The following is a 26,049-nucleotide window of genomic DNA, read 5'->3' as shown; positions in this document are numbered from 1 at the left end:
AATTTGATAAAGAAAGGAATTAACTTTTTCTTTATCAAGTTATCCTTTTTTCAAAAGTCCGTTAAAGAAGATCATGAGCTAATTTTGAGAATAATGGGACAAAATTCATTTGCTAGTTGGTCTCTTCCTTCTGACATTTCTAATTCATCAACAGATATTTTAAATACAGAATTCATGGGAAGTAGAGAGTGATTGAAATATTGGGGTGGGTAATGTAACTCAATAAGGAAATGATCACCAAATAAGCATGAAGGCATGAATTTGGTCTCTAGCATCCAAGTATACAGCAGGGTTGAAAGAATGAAGTGGGCAGAGGTTACTTTTGTGATTTCAAAATTAGTTAACAGACAACATTTTAATAGAAAAGGTGGAAAGAGGGAAATGAATTAATTGGAAGGATTTTTACAAGGAAGATAAGGTCTGCTAAAATATTTCAAGTTTGATGTTACAAAGGTGCATGCTTTTAGATAACTAGGAGAAATCAGAGAAAGATTGTAGTGTGGTACAGTGATTTAAAAAAAAAAAACCTGCGTGAAATTACTGACTGCAAGTAGAAGACTAGAAACCTGTATGGAGGCAATGAGAAGCCAAAGAGAGTGGTTAATGGAGCCAACCCTAATGTATGTCTTCAGATTTCACTTCAGGAACAACTGAGTCCATTGGACCCAAAAATTCTGCCAATATAAGGTAAACTCACATATTACTAAATGTGACTAATACTATTAAATTGACTGAAGCGTGGTAGCAAAGTGTTTTCTGACAAGCCTTGGTATTTGAAAAGCTAGATTTATTATATAGGTCTTCAAATTAATACCTCTGTGATATGAGACAAGTTATTTGAAGTTTCATCCCTTAGATTCTTCAGCTGCAAATTTGGGATGACACTAAATCTCTACATCATAAAAAGCCCCTGAGAACATGCCATGAGCATTTAACATAGGATCTTAGCAGATGGCTTAGGAGAGAAACGTCTGGCCACAGTACTGAACAGAGGAGGTCCGTGATAAAGTGTGGCTGGGTTTCAGCAGGAGCTCAGTTCTATCTCCTGGCATGTGGACATGTTTTTCAGAGTTCTCACTTGTCAGAAGAGAAGGAGAAAAGGACCACATGTCTCCTCTAAAATAACTAACCCTCTGGTGAAGGCCCTGTCCTCGTGGCTTCACCCAAACTCAACCAGCTTCTCTAATTTGGGAAAGGACTCCTTACCGTGCCCTCTTAAATACTTAATACAATTCAGTAAATTGTCGTCATTAGGAATACTCCTTAACATCATCCATTTCTCAAAAAAATTCACAGCACTAAGCATTATCAAACTTAAGAACATATTCAAAAGCTGTAATTCTGAAAAGAAAATAAGCTAAGAATTTTATTCTATAAAGAAAGAGAAATAAATAGAAATTATAAAGTCTCCATCAAAGAAGAAAAATTTTAAAAATGTTTTGCACTTACAGACTATGTGCAAACTTGCTACAGCAAATGTTTCATGTTAGGAGATTATGCATATTTTACTTTAATTGAGGTGCTTGCTAGGTTTATGTCAACTTGTCATAGACTACAGTCATCTTAGAGGAGGAAACATTGATTGAGAAAAGCCTCCAGAAGATCAGGCTGTGGTTAAACCTGTAGAGTATTTTGTTTAACTAGTGATTGATAAGGAAGACTCAGTGAATTGAGGGTTGTGCCATCTCTGGGCTGATGGTCCTGAATTATGTAAGAAAATAAGCTGAGTAAGCCATGTAAGAAACCAACCCCCCCCCCCATGGCCTGTGCACCATTTCCTGCCTCTGGGTTCATTCCGGTCTGAGTTCCTGTTCTGGCTTCTTTCAGTGATGGGATACAAAGTGAAAGTGCATGTCCAAGAAATTCTTTTCTCCTCAACTTGCTTTTTGGTCATGGTGTTTTATTGCAGCAACAGATGCCCTAACTAAGACAATTGATAAATGTTGTTCCCGGGGAATACAAGTGAAGTAAGAAAGCAGCAGTCAAGCTATTTAATGGCCTAGTACAACATCCAAGTTATGGCAAAGTAACTCATAGCATATAAAAGCTGACCTCAGTGGTGTGCTTCTGTCCCCTTTTGTAGCATTGTAGACTCGGCCACCATCAACTATTTCCGCTTCTGTTCTAACCTGTAAAATTTGCTTTCAATTTATAGAGCTGTTGGCAGTACTAGGTAAGGAATGTGTGCCTGCACGTTTGATGTGCAGACACCTGGTTAGAAAGGAGCCATCTGTTCCACACCTGCTCTATTTTTGTCACATATCTTGGTGCGCTCTTCCACGGCCTCTGAATTCCACCTGCTTTTCTCTATTGGTTTGGGCTATGGCATTGGGGAGTTATTACATCCCTCTTTTCCCGAAGCTAAAAGTCATCCCTTCTTTTCCAGGAAAGAATTGTGTTTTGTAACCATTCTTTTTCTTAAAACCTCTTGTAGAACATCCCTTATAGATTATAAGCCATAAAATGCATGGCATATTGAATGCAATATAAGTTAATACAGATACGTACGAGTACTTTATAATTTTAATAGTAATCTAAAATAGTGATCTTAGTAGAAGGGACACATTAGCCCACTAGATACTCTTTTGTAATGATACTTTAACTAGACTCAAAGAGGGTATGGGGTACACCTTTGATAGAATGCAAAGATACTGGATATTCAAACAGGAGGACACAGGGATGGGCATTTCTTTTATTTCCCTGCATTTCTCTGTAGAAAAGTGCTAAAGTAGGGCTCATTCTCATCTGAGACCAAGTTTGGCTGTTTCGTTCCTTCTTTTCTCAGCAAAATCAAGATAATAAACTAACTTGCCTGGACATTAGAAAATGTGACTTTCTGGACCTTGGGCATTTGAGCTATTTAATCTGCCTCTGGGAGACCTGGCAGATATTACTGGTGTAATATTTTAATCTGGGGAGAAGGGAATTTGTTTATTAATTTCATTGATTATAGTTTGAATAACAAAGCAATTTCTTATTTGTAATACAGGCATTATTTTATAAAATTCTACTTTATTAATGAACATTGAAAAATAGTGATTTATATTTTGATTCCCCATCAGTAATATCTTCTTAGTGTTACTATACTAGGTGGGATGGGGGGGTATGGCTAATTCCAGGAGTCCTAACAGAATAGATACACTTGACCACTTTATTACGTTTATATTGCTGTAATAAAACACCATGACCAGAAGCAGCATATAGAAGGAAGAGTTTATTTGAGCTGTGGTTCCGGAGGGCTAAGAATCTAACATGACAGGGAATTGTGCAAACAGGTGGTAGGCATGGCGGCAAGAACAGTCAGAGCTCACATATCAAACCACCAGCAGGAATCAGAGATAACAAATTTGGATTGGTGCAGTCTTAAAGCTCTTAAATCCTTCCTGCAGTGGCACACTTTCTCCAAGGAGGTCACCTCCTAAGATTCCCCAAACAGTAGCAACACCTGCCAAGACCGTGAGGAACATTTCATTCAAACCACCATACCAGCCAATCCTTGAAAGCAGATAAAGGAGTAGTAATCAAGAAAGGGGATGAGATTTGTTCTCAGTGGAACTATGTTTCAGAGATTTAAGGTCTAGTGACCTAAGATCTCACTGTTAAGTGAGAGAAACAGTAATCTCTAGGCACAAATGTAGATATTTGTAAGGTAATTTGATGGGTACACCATATTCATTTAGAAAGAGATAGCTGATTTCCCTATAGGACCTACATCAGCCATATACTTTTTATCCTGGTATAAAATATAAATACTTGAAAATGAAAGTGGAAATTGGTTGGTATAACCCATAACTACTGTCCCACTATTACACCAGTGGACACAACTAGTCTAGAATGTCAACTCAAAAACATTTAATTACAAGGTCCAGAACTGAACTTGAAAATTCTCCCTCTGCAGTTAAGTTCTGCTGTAGCCTGTTTCTCAGTGTCATACATCCAAACTGTGAAATGCATTTAGAAACAAGAATTTAGTATTCAGTTCTGGCATGCAAACAACATAGGAGATAGCTTTATACTAATTTTTATACTAATAATTTTTGAGACTATTAAATAATGGTTATATCACTCACTCTACCAGAGCCATCCCATGGATCCCTGACTTTTTCTCTTTCAAATACACAGCATTCCATTCTCCAATTGTTGATGTATGTACAAACACCAGAGGAACCAATTTTTTTTTCTAAACAAGACCTGAACACAAAGAAAGAGCTTTTGAGGTTTTGGGGACTTTAGGGGCCTCTAGAGCTATTCAACAATGTATGTAGAAATAGCCAATCCCTAGTTAGGGATCTCTACTTACCTTATAGCTTCTTAAAAAGCCCATTTCCTACCATATATGGCATCTTTATTCAATATTTTTCTTTTAATATTTTTTGGAATTCAAATATAACTATATTAATTTCCCACCCATTTTCATGTTTTCATGCCCTCATTCTAACCCCTTCCAAGTCCGCCTTATTCCCCCCCCTTTCTGTGTGTGTGTGTGTGTGTGTGTGTGTGTGTGTGTGGTGTGTTTCTGTTTATCTATTCTAGATAGATTTCCAAATCAAATAATCAGAGGTTGGAATCATATTATTCTATTAAAGTAATGAACTCCTTTTTATTGATTTTTATTAAGTTCTACATTTTTCTCTGTCCCCCACCCTGCCTCTCCCCTCCCCTTTTCAACCCTCTCCCAAGGTTCCCATGCTCCCAGTTTACTCAGGAAATCTTGTCTTTTTCTACTACCCATGTAGATTAGATCCGTGTATGTCTCTCGTAGGGGCCTCATTGTTGTCTAGGTTCTCTGGGATTGTGATTTGTGGGCTGGTTTTCTTTGCTTTACGTGTAAAAACCACTTCTGAGTGAGTCCATGTGATAACTGTCTTTCTGGGTCTGGGTTACCTCACTCAAGATGATGTTTTTTAACTCCATCCACTTTTGAAACTCTTTTAAAGAGTGTGGGCAGGATCTTTAAAGTTCAATGCCATTTATTCCAAGCTTCAATTAAATTCATGATTCAGCAGCATAATCCATTGTCCTTCTCAACTTCAGCCATCCTGATTCCTAATTCTGGGGTACTACTACTTCAGAGAGTTTGTACATCCTCCTACCTCTATTTTATTTGGACAATTTTGCAATATGAAATCTGGTCTTTGCTGCAAAGAGAAAAAAGGCATATTCTATGTCTCACTTGCCACTGAAGTTTACTTCCAAGTCTTACAGCTTCCTTTGGGAACCATGGCCAAACATGGCTCCTGAAAGGTTGCTGGGGTGTAACAGTATCAACCCAGGATGCTTACTTACACAAGAACACCTTAGATTACTACTTTGGAGAGATAGTTGACCACCTTTAAATGGGCTTAATCTTTTTCACCTGTGTCACTGTCTTCTATTCTGTTCACCTCTTTAGTTAACATTACAGACCTAACACCTTCTAAAGCCTTTCCAAGTATTTCTGAAGCTCACTAGAACAATATTTGGCTTTCTCTCAAGATATTTCCTTTAGGAATTTCAGATAGGCTCAAGTCTTGCCATGCATAGCTTCAAGTCAACGGGACACACTTCGTTGATGGCTTTCCCTATTTCTCATCCCCTCCTGAATATTTGAGCACTTTATAATCCTTACTTATACATTGGTCTAAATAATTCAGAATTGTCATAATCTTTCCTATACCTTAAAGATTACCTCCCACCCTGGGGCTCAACAAAGCCCCCAAAGCTTCATGTCATTCCTCATGTCCTTCTTGATTTGGTTTCTTTTTGTCTTTAAACTCTCCTAAAAAATAAAGTCTTATCTTTACTACTTAAATTGTAGTAAAATTTTTAAAAAGGTTTTTTTTTCTAATTCAGACAGTTTGGATACAAAGTACTCTCTAATTATCACAATTCACTTTGTAGAATCAGTAAGGCCACAACCTGTATGGTGAACCATGTGATTTCCCTTCTTCTGTATTAATGTTCAGACTTGAGAGGTAAGCTCTTCACTTTAACCTGGCTTTCTCCTGGCTCAGGGCATGTGTCTATCCATGGGATGCAAACCTTTTGAGTGCCAGGAAGGGCATTTTAGCACAAATCTAATTTGTGCTCTCTTTCCTTTATATTCTGCCAGATGTAAGAAATGGCAAGCCTACAGTTCTATCTCATCCTCCTCGTCACTTTTCCTGCCAAACTCAGATATTAATACAGATGCAAGAATCAGCATGTCACTCTCTATTGTAGATCCTCCCTTATGTAAACAAGTTCTTTCAGGGCGGACAGATGAACCTCAGCTGTATGTTCTATTAACGACAGCAAACCACACACAAACATAACACTCTTATGACCCCTCCACATCTGTGCTGCCTTCAAGGACTGCAATACATTTTCTAGCTTATCAGCTCTTGGGAGAACATTCTCACACTAACGCTGAGATCTTACTCATTAAGAATGTGTGTTTCCCCATACCACATTGAACATGACCGACCTTAGATTCCTCCCCGCAGCAAATATTCTCCACTCTTAGAAGTCTTGTCCTTGATTCTTTGTGCTCTCTGCCAAACTTGAAGGTAGTTCTACCACAGTTACCCATCAAAGAATAGCGCCTTCCCAAGATGCCTACTAGTTATATTAAGAATTTCCTACTACTTACATTAAGCCATGGAGGGACTCTGGGTTTCATATCTTTCAAAAACTTCTTGTGCCTTATAAGATCTGTTAGCTTCCTGAGTCCTAAAAGCTCCATACTCTATCCACAGAGAAATGTTTCAACTTGGAGAAAGTAGCTATACAACAGTAACATTATAGACAGAGTGTAAAAACATTTACAGAGATTTAGTCAGGCTACCACATAAGGATGCATTCCCACCCTGATCCCCAATGAGAATTTGCTCCCCCAAACAGAAATTCTTTTCTTAGGCAGCAATGAATATATTTTTAATTGCTTCACAAAAATAGGTGTTAGGTCAGAAAGAGACAGCTTGCAGCTAATTGTAGAACCTTCAAGCATAACCTTCAAATCACTATATTATAAACTACTAGCATTAAGATTATAAAATAGTTTATGGGTTCATTCTATTATTTTATTCACCTATTGTCTCTTCATCCTCAAGCTTTATTATTGTCATGTTGTGTTTGTGCAAAGTAGGGCACAAAGAGGTTAATTGGCCGGTCAAACAAAGACAAATAACTGATAAACTAAGTATTGTAACTTAATCAAGCTTCTAAAATGACGTTTTATGAAATGTTGCCTGCTATAAAACAGAAAACATTTGTTTGGAAGAATGCTCATCACTAAAACCAGTTTCTACCTTTGCAGAATTATGTGAAACAGACAAAAAAAATGAGTCTGTCACTACCATGCCCCATTTCCACACCACCAAGGAGATTTGGTTTAATGGTTTTCATGCTACTAGATCTTGTCTTCCATGTAAGATGGCAAATGGAGTCCATTGGAAAGGATACAGGGCATGTCACTCGTTTGGAGCACTGATGACATACGTGTAACAGCTAAGCTAGGGCTAAGTTTCAAAGATAATCTTTTCAGAAACTGTTTCTTATACCCTTCCGCGTTCTTTTAACACAGGCCTAACCTTTCTGGAAGGTTTTAACTCTGGATGGTGTCAACATTTTGCCCACTGAAAAGTTTTCTATTATTTAGAAAAGTGGCAGAACATACACATCTCAGTTTTCTTATTTATAAAAAACTTAGTAACTGATAATAAGTTACAACTATAGTAATATTTTCTTAATAAACTTTTCCCTTTCTTATTTGTCAAAATACGTTACATGTGCCCTCTCACTTGTTCTTCAGATGTTCTCAGAAGTTAATCAGGATTACCCTTTCCATTCTCATATATAGGAAATGCATTTATAAGTGTAACTATTGGGTGTTTATTGAGAATTAAGAGAGAATAGAAGTGTGTTGTAGTAAGGCCAGCCTGCAGGATACTTTAAACTACATTTTGAAATTCTAATTCACTATGTATTAGTTTTGTATCATGAGCTATTCTGTTCTTGTCTGTGAGCTAACTGTTTCTCATATAAACAAGGGCAAAATATAACGCTCATGCACTATTTCTATGAGAGTTATTGGGTGTAGTAACCCAATAACAGTAATTGTGAGAGATTTTCTCATTATCTTTGACTTCAATAACTAAGTGTCTTTGAAACATTTTGTGATCAAATGGTTTCTATGAAATCATTATCACTATGGCTAAAAGTGGCAATGTGTTTATTTAGAGTAGTTTATACAATAAATAATCCACACTATTGCTACAATGACTACCCCACTCATCTGTATCTCCATTATAATGTCATTTCTCTGCCTGGCTCACTGTATCTTAGGTTTCATACAGTTAATCTATTGGACAATTCTACAGTCATTCACCTCCCATGATCCACCAATAACATTGGCAGTGCCAAGCACTGTAATATATGCAGAATACAATGCTAAATAAAACCAAAATGCACTTAGTACACAGAGAACCAGTTGTCCATTCTGAACTAATCTCAAATCTCTTGGTAGGATTAGAGGCTTTGCAAATCAAAAAAAAATGTTCAGCAAATATTAAAGGATTGAATGATATGTTCACTTTAATCCACAGTATCAGAGCTTGGTAAAAAATACAAGAAAAGCAACATTGTCTTTGGCTTCAGAAAAATCACACTCTATGTGGGGAGCAGGAAAGTTCATGGATAATTCTAATACGCGTCATAAAGCATGACATGTTGTGTGTGGGAAGACAAAATAGTTCCTAAGGTTTTTCCTTGCAAGGATGAGGATCTGAATCCAGTCCTCACAACCCACACAAGCAAAAAGTAAAACAAAAGCAATCGTGGTGGTGTGTACACTTGTGATATCAGGACTAAGGAGGCAGGAATGTGCAGATCCCCATGTCTTATTGACCAAACAGCCATCTGCCTCTAGGGCCATGAGAGACTCTGCCTCAAGAGACTGAGATAATATTCTGTACCACACTCCATCTCTTCATCAAGGAAACTCAGAGGAGAAAGACTACACTAATCTGTGGGTGTGAGGCAAATGATTATAGACTGTTGTTAAAGTTTATGCTGATCTAGTAAATTAGGGGATATTGATTCTCCTAGACTAACCATGCATTCACTGGCACTGAGTAATTAGATAGGCTTCCCATGCCAGAGAGAAATGGGAAACGGGGAGGAGGCAGAAATTTTTTTTCAACAACTGAAAAAAAATTAAAAAATTTGTTGACGAGTTTGGTTTATCACAGAATCTCATTCTAAGCTGGGTCTGGCCTTGAGCTAAGTCAACATTACTGAAGGACTCCAATTCTTTGGCGTACCATCATGTGAGGTAATTAATATGCCTTTTTCTCCCTACAGCTTACTGAATGAGAAAAGAAGTTTGAATAAAATGAATCCTTTTATTATATGCATTCAGGCCATTGAAATTAGCCTAACAAAATTGGAACATTTGGCTCCTAGCAAGCTTCTATCACTATGTCTATAGCTCAGATGTTGGGTTTCTTTTTGTTTTTGAGGACAAAGATTTTATCTTTTTCATTTTTGTATTACCAGCACGCAATACTCTGGCATGCAATGTAGACTTCAATACACGAGTTTATAATAAACAATTTAATCATCTTTGAATGAGACAATAAATTAAAGAATTAATAAGGAAGAAATCCCCCCTAGATCCAAAGCAGCAACATCAAAAGAATTAACTATAATGCTGTAAGTTTTACTAAGACAGCTGAAGAATGACTATTAGACCAAACAAAAATACATGGTTTAGAAATATAAGCAGAAGATCATGAAGTACCGGTGAGACTTTTATATCACAACTATATGGTTATAAGGTTTAGTTTTCTCCCACTTAATAACAGCCCATGTTCTGGACATTTCAAATTTGATATTATATAATGTTGATGATGTTTAAATTTCATGAACAATATTTACTTTAAAAATGTGGAAATGTAGTGATACATACCTGTAATCCCAGAAGTCAAAAAGTTGAGGTATAAAAGATCCTGGCTTTGAGTCAAGCTTGGACTTTATAGCCCGATGAAGAAAGAAGGGGAGGTGAGAAACAGGGAAAGAAGGTAAGAAGGAGAGAAAGGTGCAGGGGAGGAAGAAGAAGAAAGCAGCTAACCTGGTTAGCTCCCAATCTATAAGCTTGTCTGATTTGTCTGTCTTGTGGTTCTATTACTAATTCCATTTTCAAAGCTTATACAGTTATTTGTATTTAACACACCTGGGTCCCATCAAGGGGTTGGTCTTGGTTTTAAGTACTGATTTTCACAGCATTCCATGGAAGAAATGAGGTACAGGTTAGCCTATATTGGCTGAACCATACATTTTCCCCAGGTAGTTGTTAGACAGTGAAAATGCATTGACTAAAATGATAATGTAGTTGTCAGGAAGTGGTGGTGCACACCTTTAATCCCAGTACTCAGGAGGCAGAGGCAGGTGGATCTCTGTGAGTTCAAGGCCAGCCTGGTGTACAGAGCAAGTTCCTGGACAGACAGGGCCACACAGAGAAACCCTGTCTTGAAAAACACAACAAAAATAGATGAACTATTCTACATGAAAGGATCTTGTTATAAACTTCTGTGTTGATCTCTTAAATGAGCTCTATCTTACAGAAGAATGAGTTCACGGATAATCTGCCCTGACAAACTGAAGACTGGACCAGGTACACAGTGACACTTGTGGAGGTGCCCTGTCATTCATCTGGCCTGATTCACACACTCATCTTTAGTTAGTAGTGCCAATCAGATGTCAGGTTCTATGATAAGTTACGACGTCAGCATCTGTGACCAATGTAGAAGCTTGGGAAATCGAAAGTGTCAGGAAATTCAAATAAAGGCTATCAGCAGAGCTATTTTTAAAAAAGCTAAGCCTTAAAGCCAAGGTAGAGGTAAACTGCAAACAGGCAATTTAGTTTACGATGTTTAGTGTGATGACACAAACCATATATGTAGAAAAGGGACCTGTATTGATGAGGGAGGGTGATGTGGGGGTCAAAGATGGGACAGAGTGATAGCAAACACAGTGGCATTGTCAAAGAACAGACTTAACCACTTAAAAAAAACAGGAATGTGCTAAGTAGTGTTTTATGTGGGAAAGGACAGGGTTGGCAGATGAAGGAGGATGATAACGAGGGTGGGTGTGACAGTAATAAGAATGAATTATTTGTGTATATGAAATTGTCAGAGGAAACATTTAATCAATAAAAAATTAGTTTTAGTGACATGAGCAGAAAAATATAAAGTACTCCATTATATAACCATAGCAGGATTTTTTTCTAGCCAGTTAGATAATGTAATAACCACATACATACCCACGGGGAAAGGATATCAACATCCACAGTACAGTATAAAAACAGGGTATAGTAAAGTATATGTGCACACTACCGTTTATGGAATGTCGCCTATATGCTAATTTATGTATGAAACTAATAAAGTCTTAGAGAAACAATAAACAAGAATATTTTTTAATCCCTTTTAAATACAGAAAATTTTACTTGAAAGAAATACTGACTATCTAGGGGCAAGAAGGTTGTTTTCATGTTATTTTCTTTTAAGTTTTTCACTATGATTTCAAATCGAGAAATTATTCAAATAATTAAGACATTTCAAAACGCCAAAATCCTGTTATAGGAGTCAGAATAGGAGAAAAATAAATGCACTAAAGGAATAGAGAAGGATGCGATATGTTGAATAGAATTCAGAATGGTATCATCTTTTATCTTTAAGATTGACATGCTCCAGGAAGTCTCTGAATGTTTCATAGGATTTAAGTTTCAAAAGCCGTAGAACATTTATCTCACGGGGATAAAATCCAGATAGACTGTCCAGATACAAACCCTGTTTCTACTGACTAGTTGCCGTGAAACAGTAGAGAAGCTAATTCATTGTTCTGTCAAAACATAGAACAGAGTATTTGGGATGAATGGAGTCCATATCTGTAGAATACTGAAAAAGATACCACCCTGACTTTAAAGAGTCCTCACTTATATGACACTTGACGTATTGGAAATGAATCAGGAACTTAACCAGGAGACTGATATCTGATGAAGATAGAATCAATCTATTAATTTTCGTTGTTTTAATTTCAAAATGTGTTGGAATCTGAACACGCCTCCTCTCTTCAAGTGCTGCCATCCTAAACAAAGCTGCCTCTCCCTGCTTAATAACTCAAGCCTATGCTTTTAATCTCCACAAAACCCAACTCATTTCTCACTTGTCAGTTAACGATTTTTTAATCTATCCATGTTTAACGCAAGACTAATTTTTTGTTCTTCTTCTTCTTCTTCTAAAATACTTGGGAGCACATGAAGCTTCCAATCTGTTAGACGTCCTGACTTTTTACTTTAGATAGATATATTGGGAAAATAGCTAGAATACAGCTCTCAGTACCCTGTAACAGAATTCATTAAATTGAACCTCTTCTTCCACTTTTGTTCTATTTTTCATATAGAAAGGTAAAGTTCTTAATGAAAACCAGGAAACACTCCTAAACCACATATTTTTGCCATTGTTTGTTTCTCATGACTGACATATTCTTCTTCCACTTATTTATAATCCTTAAAAATGCACCAGACATAGATACATTGGTACAATCTATAGCATTCATCAAAAACAAGATCTAGAAAACATCATTCTGAGTGAGATAACCCAGACACAGAAAGACAAATATAATATATATTCACTCATAAGTGGCTTTTAGAAGTAAAGCAAAGAAAAACAACAGCCTACAATTCACAATCCCTGAGAACCAAGACAACAAAAAAGGACCCCAAGAGAGACATACATGGAACTAATCTACATGGGAAGTAAAAAAAGACAAGACTTCCTGAGAAAATTGGGAGTGTGGGGATCATGTGAGGGGGGAGAAGGGGAGGGAAGAAGGGGAGGGGAGAAGAAGGAAGGGGAATGAAGAAAAATATATAGCCCAATAAAATATAATAAAAAAGAACAAATGTATCCTTGTCATATTTTGTATATGAAAACATAAATCAGGCCATGAGCAATAGGACAAGTTTTATTGGCTTCAAATCTATACTTATTTCACTGCCATGTCCCCACTACTCACCAATAACTCAACTTCATGTATGATTTGGCATCATAAACTTTGATTGAATTAATGAATTCATAGTTTTGAGACTAAAGGAGGTGAGTTATAAATTATCAAGTAAGCATAGTGGAGACCAAATATGACAGAATCTAGTACTCTCAGTTGGAAGACTTACCAGCTGGGGAAATAAAGATTGTTTAAGGACTTTTGAGTCAGGAAGGTACAGTATTATAGATGACTAGGGAAATAAATTTGACATATAAGTAAATGGGTAACATGGAAATACAGTGCTATTCCAAGTTAAATCATGGGATAAGGCAAGTCTTGACCTAGTTAAGGAGTTTCATCTTGCTTCACGGTTTTGAAACAAAACCACAAGTGATCAAGAACAGTTAGGAACAACATGTTACACCTATTCCTAGTGTGGTCCTCAATCGTGAATGCAGCAAGTTCCTCCTAAATCTTTGGGATCTATGGATGTGGCTGTGGAGCAGAGCTTGGCAGTATTTCAAAGTCAACTCTTTCTTTGTTTCTCAACAGGTTCTCTGACTCTAAGAACACATCACGTTCAAGATTCCAAAATGGGATTTGTGATCAATGCTATCTATTCTATGGCTTATGGGCTCCACAACATGCAGATGTCCCTGTGCCCAGGCTATGCAGGGCTCTGTGATGCCATGAAGCCAATTGATGGGCGGAAACTTTTGGACTCCCTGATGAAAACCAATTTTACTGGTGTCTCTGGCGACATGATCCTGTTTGATGAAAATGGAGACTCTCCAGGAAGGTACTGTTACAATTCTTGTTAACAAAAAATGCATGAGTAATAATCACCTTCTACTTTGGGGTCTTTCTGTTTTGGTTACTTAGGCTTCTTGGACAGGTTTGGCTAAGGCTCATATTCCAAAATGAGCCAAGGCAGACAGGAACAGCCTCATGTCCAGTGTGGCCAAGGTAAAGCATTGATGCTAATACTCACGGTGCACTTGTAAATTCATCACCATTTCACAGGCATAAACTTAAGAGGCAGACCCCTCAGCTTATTGTTGACGAAGAAAATCCATCCTGAGCGTCTCCCAGTCAGGTTATTGCTGGTCTTTGCTTACTTTTTATGGCAACACTGTTCTCAGACAGGAACAATTCCATTTCTGGTTGCCCAGAACTAGGGTTAAGATCTTGCTCTTCCATTTACTCTGCCTGCTGGTGAGTCCCATCTTACTTTATTTTATTATCTGTAACACAAGGGCTTTCTCCTTGTTGAGTTAGCAAACTGCCTTTCACTCTGACTTCCCTATTATTTGTGTGGAGGTGACTGAAAATTATGGAACTTCATCATTATAAGCCAACCTTTAGAGAAATCACTAGGCATTGAAAACTTACCAGAATTCACCTCTATCCCCTACTTTACAGACTTGTTTTGTTTATACTGTATTTTAAATACACGGAGGATAATTAATTGACTTTATAATGAGTTACAGCAGAGCTAAGTAACTACTCAGCTTTACAAAAACCAACCAAGCAAATAAATAAATAAATGAAAACACAGAGGATCCTTTGGTTCCATATTCTTTCCCCAGCAGCAGTTTGTGCTAGCAGCTGTGTTCAAAGAGCTGCGTGCTCTCTGTTTGCAGTCAGTCCTGCCAAGAGAACGACTCGTGAGTACCCCCCCGCAACTTGAAACCCATGTGGCCACACCTTCTGCCAGCAGCCTTGCTCTAGTACATTTCCACTTCCTGAAGTAAGCTGGAGCTGGCCCTGGACACAGCTGTCAGCATTGCACAAACTTCACGGCCAAGTGACAAGCAGCTAGATCCAGGTCTCACGGCCCAGCGAAAAACTCGGTATTTCCTGTATTCTAGAGACTTAAAGGGTTTTAGACTAGCCCAGATATTTCCAAAAGTGACTGGCTTTTTACTGTTTTCTGCTTTGGGAATCTTCGGCATGTCACTGTGGGGAAACAGAAATAGTTTCTAAGTACCAAAGGAAATTTCACATGTACTGTAAACTCTGATTCCTGGGCATGGATTTAATGCTCTTGTGTAAACTACAGCACTGATGTTACCCTGGGCCCTGTTAATAGATTGGTGATGGCAGCATCACCATCTCAAGAGCTTCCTTGTCATGTGTCCGGGCCTGATCCACAAACCAGATGAGGGAGAAATATCTCGGGTGGCTCTGCTCAAACTCTGTGAGAAATCTTCATGAATTAGGCAAACCATCACTGCCTCATTGACAGTTCTCCTAAGAGTTATATTGGGAACACTGCTTCTTCACCCCTTTTCAAATCTCTCCAAGACTGATAAAATTCTAGATATTTCTTCAATAATAAAATGCATACTATTGCAAACAAATTTTACGAATTAGTGTTCACTTGGAGTCTAGCCATGCACTGCTAAATTTAGGTATCCAATTAAACAATAATTAGCAGAATTACTTTGCAACTTTTTGTTTTGTAAATGCACCTAGTTCATATATACAGTGTTTATACTGAACTCTTTGACTAATAATAATAATATATAAATATGCACATAAAATGTGCATGCAACCAAATTGGGCAACACAATGAGACCCAAATCTGCAAAAATATAACTAACATTTACCAAGTGTGTGTGATTCAGAACACACACTAAACTAAATGCTAAATTTTTTAATTATATGAAGTAAGCAATATTTGTATTTTTTCTAGATATGGGAAATGAGAAATCACTAACATTTCAATGATCACCTAAAATTTCAATAAGGATATATTAGAGATACTCATTTCTTTTTCACTTTTGAGGAAGAGTGAAATCTACATCCCCCTTGTGAGTGTTGTTTAAAAGTCTCATTTCTGTTCAGAAATAGAGACTGCTTATTGGAGAATCTTTGCATGGAGAATTATCCTGTCTCTTTCAACTTTAGTTTGGTGCACAGCCAATGAAGAATGCGATGGTGATAGTACATTTTCACAGATAAGCATTGCAGATAGGACCTTTGTTGTTGTTGCTGTTATCTTGTATAAAAACAAACAAACAGGCTCATTTTTTTTCCAAAGGGAAGACTCAGTCTCTGGGTCAATTCTAACAGTTTGATGAATTAAAAGAAAATTAAGAATAAATAAATTTTTCTTCAAGTGACTCCCTGTCAATGTGATATTTGTCATTCCACAGAGAGTTTCAGTTTTCAAACCCTGTATCTCCTTACCTTTTAGGCTCTCTTTCACTAAAACTAAGGTAATTGGACATAGATCATGACTAATCTAACAAGAAGAAACAGTAGATTTAAAATATAAATGCTTGCTTAGGGTTCTGGCTCTGACATCTGTGTTCTACGCAAACTGGTCATAACAATTAATCTCAGTGAGCTTCAGTTCCATTATCTATAAAATTAATAGCTAAGTCTAGACAGTTCCAAGACTGAGAATTGGAAGAAATGGTGCTTTGGCTTATTTTTGTAGCAATTGAGTTCTTATATCTTTTCAAATCATCAGTAGTCAAGAAGTCTCCAGACACTGACATTTCTTTCAGACTATGTCATTCAAAGGTTTTTTGTTGCAAAAAGTCATGTTTCAAGGCTGAGAAGCCTGTGTGTTTGAAGTAGTCAGTGACATAATACATGAATTCTTTTTCCATCACTGTTCTCTGTTCTATCTCCTGGAGCCACTGCATGTTTGGTAACTTTAACCACTGGCCAACTCTGACAGCATGGAAGAAGTAGCTTTAGAATCTTGATTTAGAAAAATGCTCAAAGTAAAGATGGTAAATAAAAAGCAATGCAAAAGAATGCCACAGTTACTGAATGGCCATCAGAGTATTGGACTAGGTTAACCCTGAAAACAAAACTGCAAGTATAAATTTTAATCAGCAACAAATAGAGAATGGAATCATTTACAACACTATTTAAGTATGTTAATCCAGTTCATTCTTTGTATTTTCACAAGATCATCGGATTGAGTATGTCAGCTTACTAGGCATAACTATAAATCTGTACCCATTTTCAAATAGCTAAACATGCTGAGTATGGGAAGTTAGAGGAAACATTCACAACCCTATCTGCCTGTACTGAAAGTTCTGGAAAGTATGAAGTATAGTGTATTATGTGAGGGCAACCCATAGCAAGGACAACCTGTAGGAATATGCAAGGCTGTTGAGTGGTTCATTGAGAGATTTCTGTTTGGAAAACTGTTTCATAAATACTCTCCTGAAAATAGAAGAATAGTCTTGACAATTGCTTTCCTCGCCTTATTTTTTTGTCCCTAGACTCAAAATGAGAATGATAGCTAAGAAAACCTGAGAACTTGTCTACTTGGCAGTATTTTTCAGCTAAGGTGCTGTTGAAACTATTTTCAGTTTGTTTTTTAAATACCCCTTAAATTATCTCTACATAATAAATTTACCTAAAATAAAGGCAAAAATCAGATCTGTTGATTTTTTTAAAGAAATTTAATCTGTTTAATCCACAAACTTTCCATAACTTTAGTTAAAAACTAAAATAACAATTAAAAACAGTGAAACCAAGACATTTCTCAAAGTCCAGGCTCTTCCAGCCTTCCAAAGCAAGAGGTCTTTAGTTTGTGCACCAATTGGAAGAATAAAAGAAATATGAATGGGAACTGCAATGTTTCATAAAACAAACCTTTATATCGCAGAAGGATTCCTCCTAAATTACTAGTGAATTTCTAACATCCAAAAATGAGTTCAAAGATTAAATAAATTTCACAGTGAATAAGGAAACTTTTCAACAGATCACTTGAACAAAGTTCAACAACTCCCTGATTTTTTTCCTCATAGACCAACAAAAGTTCATGTTTAAAATTCCCGAAGTTCTTTCAAAACTGTCTTTCATCCTTCCTGAGGTCCAGTAACTTCCTTGCATAGGATTTTCTTTTTCAGGTGTAAGCATGACTTTAAAAATAAGTCTCCAAGATGAAAATGAAGTAGAAAGAATTTTGTTACTCTAAACATACCATTACATAAAATTTCAGTGTGATTTGCACAACAATAAATGTATTGGGGGAATGAAACTATTGCCTTTGCATATATGAGGGTTTATGACCTTAGCTAAATAATTATTATATTCTTGTTTCTAAGGTATGAAATAATGAATTTCAAGGAAATGGGAAAAGATTATTTTGATTACATTAATGTTGGAAGCTGGGACAATGGAGAATTAAAAATGGATGATGATGAAGTATGGTCCAAGAAAAATAATATCATTAGATCCGTGTGCAGCGAACCATGTGAGAAAGGCCAGATAAAGGTAATATAGAACCTACATTTCTTTAATTGCTTCAAATTTAACAGTATTTATTCTCATTGTATATTTCTTTGTTTATTTGTCACTTGTTTTATATTTTATATTGCAAGCTCATAATGTCAGAAAATGAGTTTATTTTTTACTTTATTCTGATCAGTTCTTTAGGAAACCTAGCATTCAACTCATAATAGTCTAGGTAGCCAATCTGAGCTCATTAATTAAACTGAGAAGTCATATTTGATCTATTTACTCTTTCTTCATAGCAATGTTTCTAAAGATAATGATTCCTACAAATAAGTAGTTTAGAGCTGGAAACATATTTAACAAATAGCTATCAAAAAATCTCAATGTAATAGTTCATTAATATCCATGGTAGGAAATGTAATGTCTTCATCAGTAGATTTAATATGAATGAGGAAAAATACATGAAAGGTAAGCAATATTCTGATAATATGATAGCTTCATTAAAAGAAAAAATCATAGGAATATAAGCTTTTATGAATATAATTTCAAGCATCAGACTATAAAACTGGGTAAGATTTCAAGGAAAGATCACAGATGTATGGGAAGCAGCAATAGACAAGGTAACATACATATAGGATACTAGAATGACGTTGAGTAACTGAGTACATAATGGTTGCTGTAAGTAGTTATTAGGAAAGAAAACATTTAAATAGCAGATGAAGGCCAATTTTTATGGACAGTCTTCAATATTATACTAAATAACCTATATTTTATGGCAAAAAATAATAGTTAATACTGACTAAAATGTTGACATGTATTAGCCCCAGTAAGTAGATTTATGGAAGATGAAACAAGAAATAATAGTTAAAATATAGGATGTTGACTATGGTGGCAGAAAAATGAACAAAAAGTGTCAATATAGAAGTAGAAATGACATTGGATAAAAGCTTTGCAGAGCTACAACCACTCAGTACCAGATGCTGATTAAAAATTGGGTCAGGAAAGAAAAGCAAAATATGATAAAATCAACTGCAATTCCAAGTCCTAGCAACACAATGTACCATTGTTGGAATAAAAGAAAAACGAATAACTGAGATATTGTTTATCAAATAAGCTACTTAGCAGAACTCCTAATTACAGAACACACATTATGGAAGTAAGAACAGACTCTAGTAATTTCTGGTATGTTCATGAACACACACACACACACACAGATACACACACACCAAAAAAGAAAAGTGGTTTGAAAGGAAAAGAAATGGGTTGGTTTCAAGATTTGTTGATTTTTGATATAACAAGAAAATGAAAATTGATCTAGAAAAGAAGAAAAAATAAATCATACATATAAGGCCAATGATCTGGATTTAAAAATAATTAGAGCTTAAACTGACACTGTTTGAGTAGATTCAAAATGCTCAACCTGAAAGTTCAATAAAGTAATAATAATAGTGGACACCAAAAATAAAACTTCAAAGGGAAAAGGGAAAGTGGTTGGGGAGAGCCAGTTCTGAGAGAGAGGGAGATGGGGAGAAATGCTGTTAGCCAACATGGTAGACAGCACAAGACAGGCTAGGGAAGAGGATGAAAGAGGAACAGAGATGAAGACTCAAAATTATCATTTCCTCTGGATCTGCTGGGAGAAAAGTCAACCAAATGGACAGAATACAGTGATAGAGTATTTGGGGGGAAGCAGGTAAGAAACAATTTGCTGTGAGGATACTAGTTTTCAATCCAGGAAATAAAAAACATCAACAAAGATGAAATAAAAACATAATTAAGAAAACAGGAAAAGTTAGTTAGTGAAACATAATATATTGGGGGAAGAAAAATGATAATGAAATAGTTTAATTGCTTATCAAGTAAGCATTGCCATACACTTAAATTTCCTTGAATCTTTTTAATCAACTGTACATTCACTCAAACTTAAAATATTTTTGAGATATTATTTGAAAGCAGAAATGTTTTAACATTGATCTTAAGGTACTCGGCAGGGGCACTAAGGATTTTAGAAACTAAGGCTAGACATAAGATAAACAAGACCAACAAAATAAATATAATTTTAACACATGGAAATTGATGTGGGATTTTCATTGGTTAATAAAGAAACTGCTTTGGGCATATAGCAAGGCAGAACTTAGTTAGGCAGGGAAAACTAAACTGAATTCTGGGAGAAGGAAGGCAGAGTCAGGGAGAAGCCATGTAACCCTGCCAGAGACAGATGCCAGATCTTTAGCCGGTCAGCCACAGTCACGTGGCAATACACAGATTAATGGAGATGGGTTAAATTAATATGTAAGAGTTAGCCAATAAGAAGCTAGATCTAATGAGCCAAGCAGTGATTTAATTAATAAAGTTTCTGTGTGATTATTTCAGGGCTAAGCAGCCGGAAACCAACAAGTGGCCTCCTCACAACAGGAAATAGCTTAACAGCTATTTCTTGGCCTGCTTCTCTACTATGTTGCATGGGATGTTACTGATACAATGGTAGAACTGGGTTCCCTTTCACCATAGTCTTAACATTGGTTACATATTTACATTTGCTTGGTTACTCATTTTCAAATTGTTTTCTCTGTAGATCTCATTTCCACTCTATGCAATATATATTTGATATCATTTTCTTAATATCCTTAAAGCAGTAATGGATCACCTTCCTCCATAGTAATGTCCCTTGGCATTGTCCCTAGATTTATGAACTTGATTTCCCATGGAGGCTTGGCACCCTTCAGGGCCAGTGAAAACACTTTTACTTTCAATCTGTTCACAGCTGGAGCTGCTAGGAAAGACATTGCCACTGTGTCTTGTCATAAGTGATGATGAGAATCAAAACAGAACATGCAAAACGCCTAAACCAAATTGGTTTTGAATGATTGAAGAACATATATCAAGTTGTCATGATTCAAGGAGACTTACATGGGAATTATTCTTGGAAAAATGAATGCATTTATATGGGCAAAATATTGACATTCATAATAAATGAAAAATGAGCCACAGGCTGTCAGCATATTTCAAGGGTGAAAAACTCAGTATCTTAAATTTGCCAACCCTTGTAAAGGTCTAAAAAAAAAGTCTCATTATTTTAAATAAAACTACTTATGTTACATAATCTAACAATTATCTAAGAGTACTTCAGATTACCCTGAAAATGAAATTCTCCTTTCTTAAATATGTATGTGCATATATATGTGACTAATAAAAATAGGTCATATTTTAGTGCCTTACATTTTATGAATCACTAATCATTTATCTGAAGGAAACTCTATAAAAAAATGAAAACATTTGAATAAGAAGAATCTAGTTTAGTTTCTTTGAGGCACCATTAATCAGAATTTCAAATCTTCCCCTCAGGTGATCCGGAAGGGAGAAGTGAGCTGTTGTTGGACGTGCACTCCCTGTAAAGAGAATGAGTATGTGTTTGATGAGTATACCTGCAAGGCCTGTCAGCTGGGGTCCTGGCCCACCGATGACCTGACAGGTACTTACGTCACAGTGTCTGCACACTCCTCCGAAACCAACTCAGAAGTCATGCGGTCATGAAGAGGAAAGGGGCATGCCTCCACATAGCTTTCATTGAGCATGGTCTAGGGTTCAAAGACTTCCCTTGGAAACAGAAGCCTTCCCAAAGCAAGGCTCATCCTGGAAAGCTTTAGATTTCAGAGGAAGTTCTGCCTGATTTCCAACCTGACTCCCAACCAGGACTCTTGGTGGTCTACTGGTCACACTTAGCCCATTCTCAGAACACCTTACACATTCCCAAGTAGACCATGAGCTTCCTGATAAGAGACAAACATACATCACATGTCCAAGATCAAAAGATTTTTTAAGCTAAAAATTGTATCTTTTTCTTTGTTTTTTTTTTCTTTCTTTTTGAAGCCTTAAGTTTCTCAGTTACATTGTTGTTTTTAAGCAATGCAGGCAAAGGCCTGCCCTTGTTTATTTATTTGAATTTGGTTTAATTTATGATCTTTATTTCAAAAAGTACTCCTATATGCCATAGTGTTCATCCCATACTCAACATTCATTTTCAATATTTCCAAAAGTAAACTGAAGTCCAAGTCCCCACAACCCTATTTCAACCTATCATCAATATAATCAATGTGTATATTTGCCTAAAAATGAAATAAAGACACAGAAATTAATATTATCTCTCTGTCTTAAAGAAGCTCATAATTTAGTGCTAAAGGAAAAATATGCAAACATGATTAATACAATGCATATAAATGAAGATAACCATATCAAACAAACTGAATCAAATATAAAGACAAAGTTTGCAGGTACATTCTCATTTGTGGGTCTTAGACTTTATGGAAACATAAAATCATATATGCATAAAAGTCATGAACATAAAAGCAGCACTGTGTAGGGAAAGACATAGGATCAGTGAGAAGGGGAGGAGGAAGAAAGGGGGTAATAAAAATAGAGATGGAATATGTTCAAAATGGGCTGTATATTTGTTTGAAAATGGTCTTCCATATCTTAGTATAATTAAAAGAAGCCTAAAACAGTACTCCTGAAAGAACAACCGCCTGGGATATGTCTGGCGGCTCCAGTATTAAGAGGGGTTTTAGCACAGAATTCCTAGAAGATAGGTCAGAAGATCATCAGTGTTAAGTCCCTCCCTCATTGAATAAATGATTACCCATGGCCATTGTACCAGCTTACATCAAAGCCCTGATTAGAAAAATGCTGTGATCTGGAGCCCTTTGAGGCTTGCTCACACTAAGACTTTTTATTAGTGAGTGATATTTATACAGACAATTTCTCTTTCTTAAAAGATTTAATAAAACATCCAAGTGCCTAGTGGTAGCATTGAGTCCTGTTTTTATCATTAGGCAAGCTTTCTGATGGTCGTAGGCATTCCAGAGTTGACTCAGTGCTGCGCATTAAATCAAAAGGAATTTTTTAAGTAGATGAATTATAGTAGGTGTATACATGCACACAAAATTAAAATTGCCTACAAGAAAAACATATTATAATTACCTTTCTGTTTGTTTGGTATGGAACAGTAGTTGGTGATGTTTCCTTTCCATTGATTCATTATTTTTTTCTAATTTCAAATTATATTACTGCTGAATTTTAAAACTCTTGTAACTCAATAATCTTGCATGTTTAGTCCCTTGTCCATGAATACAGTTCTCCATTGCACACACACACTGACAAATCATGCAAAATAGGCAAAATAATAGCAGATAAAATGAAAATATTAGAGAAATAATAGAGAAAAGGTAACTTAAAGTTGTGATCACAAAATATTTCTCTAGAAAAATAACTTATGTGATAAATAGTAGTTGCTAGCAAGTGGCAGGAAGAATGTCATTCCTGACCTAGAAGGCAGCACACATAGGAAGGTAAAAGATGTCAGAATATTGTCAGATTTCAGGAAAGTATGGAGCAAGATCTAATGCCTCGTAGGAGAATATGCTAATGATTTCCGTGTTGGATTGTCAGTAGAGAGAGCAACCACTGCAAAAATTTCAGTGGATGCAGCAGTATGGTAAATGTTGTGTTCTTATACAACATTCTCATTTCTGTGGGGTTGAGTAATTTAGGATAGATGGAAGGTAAAAATCAAGCAGACAGTTTGGGGAGAGACGATGGGTAAAAATCAAGTAGGCAGATTGGACGATCATTGCTGCAGCAGACAAGGTGATTGGTTTTCTTTAACTAAACAATGCATTGGAATATCTGAGGTATGATTTGGTATAAAATCAACAATACACACAAAGAAATTGACATAGAAGTTATTAAAGAAGACTGTTAAAATTCCTCCCTTAAAACCTAAAGGAATAAAGGCATTTGTTCATAAATATCTAGGTTTTAGTGTTAGATCAGAGCAATTTGACACACCTTTTCAGATTATTAAATAAAAAGTCATCAATTTAAAAGGTTTTGGCTTTAATATATGCAAGAATATGTACCATGAGCTGGAAATAAAAGATAAAATTAAGTTTCCAGGAAACTTAAAATATTGGCTAGAGAAAAGTTTGTTTAAAAAAGATGACACCACTGTGTAGTTTGTATTATAGGTGCAGAATAAACAGTATTATGAGCAACTGGAGAAAGTTTAAGCTTGAAATATAAGTTGCCATTTATAGGAAGGGTGATAATGATAATTCTGGAACTAAGTGATCCCTCCAGCATCATTAAGATCATCACCAAGAAATGATGCAGGAATGACTAATGCACTGCTTCCTTGTCTAATATAATAGGCACATACAATTATTACACTCTTCAAAAAATGACCTTGTGCAAAGACAAATCCTCCACTGTTAATTCCTCTTTCTTCTTGCTCAGGTAACTTCTTGGATAAGTAGTATGCACTCACGTTTGCACACTTTCTCCCACTCTCCCTGCTGTTGAAAGATCCCGGCAAGACCTAGGTCTACCATGATTTGGAATCACAAGGTTATTTATCATCCCTTATTTTACAAATGTTTCTGTTCAAGGAAGAGGGCTTGATGCTGAACATTTTGGAACATGTTACAACCCAGGTTTCTCTGTCCCACGTAAATGTCATTTCTGATATTGCTTTATTTTATTTTGCCTGTTTGGGGCAGGAGATGTGGGCTGCTGTTGCCTGTTCCATATAATCTAGGCCATTAAACATGGAGGTCTCCCCAGTTTAGATGTTTGCTCCCTGTGGTTTTCCTGTTACAAATTTTCCCTCATAATGTAATCTACTTTGATCCTTAAATGTTTGCCAATGCCATTGGACTACAGACCTCATTCTTTTTCTGAAATTCAGATGTGGGAATATAACTTACAAGTGTGCTTTCTTCTTCAGTTTGAAGACAGGAAATCCAGGCATTGACAAATCCACCCAAATCCTCACATGGGCTTATAAACCCTAAGGTGTGTGTGTGTGTGTGTGTGTGTGTGTGTGTGTGTGTGTGTTCTCATTGAGGACAGCAAATAGTTATTTTTTACCTAATAGTACCAGCAGTGAGAAGTATAAAAAGACCCCTGCTCTACAAATATTGACATTCTAAATGTTGATAGATATAATAAATGGTTAGATGTTAATATCAGAGATGAGCAGAGCAATGTGGAAATCCCGATCAATATAATAGCTAACAGCCACAGCTGAAAATCCCTTCTTGAAGTACGTGTATATATGAATCCAAGCAAAAAGAGTAGCTTCCTACATGAAAAATAGAAAAGTGTATTTGTGATGCTATAATACCAGGACCAAGAAAAAACAGTGTGGAGAAGAGAGCTAGGACAGCTAAGCAAATACCAAGGCTTTTAGTCTTCTCTAAATCATGCTAAGTAAGATTAAAACCATTTACTTACTCAGTCATCTAGTAATCCACTCAATAAGAGCATATCTAGTGCCGTCTCTGACCTAGATAAAGGGAAGGAAAATGTCTTTCCTTTCTGTCGACCATGGACATTGGGTGAAACCTCTGTGTCAAAAGAAAGATTAACAAGAGAAGGCATTATAGTGATTCGACATAAGATGTAACTTTTGAGCCTTAGTTTTTTATTCTCTTTAAGATAGAACTCTCTATACTACCCAGATTGGTCTCCAAATTCTGGTCTCACCTAATTCCCTTGCTTAGGTTTCATGAAGAGCTGGACATCAAGACAGTACAGGTCTATGCTACCATACCAGTCTAATACTAACTTTGGAGCGACATAAAAACCTCCACAAAGCAATTTAGTCCTGAGAGAATAGTTGAAGCTGAGTGGTTATGTACCTGGATTTAAAATAAATAAATACGAATACAAATAAAGAATTATGGTAAACTATGGAAGGGAAGTCATGGCCCAAGTGTAGCAAGGCTTGCTTGTTCCACTTCCTGTCTGTACCCCTTTTCAAGGCAGAGGAGGATG

At 36.3% G+C, this 26,049-nt stretch overlaps 1 protein-coding gene across 4 annotated transcripts in view; it reads left to right on the top strand.

The window, feature by feature from the left end:
• Positions 1 to 26,049, top strand: part of Grm5 (glutamate metabotropic receptor 5) — a 350,264-nt gene that overhangs the window by 264,754 nt on the left and 59,461 nt on the right. For all 4 annotated transcript variants that reach the window (XM_075953286.1, XM_075953288.1, XM_075953287.1 and 1 more), the window contains exons 6-8: positions 13,558 to 13,804; positions 18,087 to 18,255; positions 21,562 to 21,688. In XM_075953286.1, coding sequence (XP_075809401.1) covers positions 13,558 to 13,804; positions 18,087 to 18,255; positions 21,562 to 21,688 — 543 coding nt within the window. The remainder of the gene's footprint in view (positions 1 to 13,557; positions 13,805 to 18,086; positions 18,256 to 21,561; positions 21,689 to 26,049) is intronic.

This window comes from Microtus pennsylvanicus, chromosome 18 (genome assembly GCF_037038515.1).
Source record: "Microtus pennsylvanicus isolate mMicPen1 chromosome 18, mMicPen1.hap1, whole genome shotgun sequence".
Classification (NCBI taxonomy): domain Eukaryota; kingdom Metazoa; phylum Chordata; class Mammalia; order Rodentia; family Cricetidae; genus Microtus; species Microtus pennsylvanicus.
This window is presented reverse-complemented; position numbering and strand designations above follow the sequence as displayed.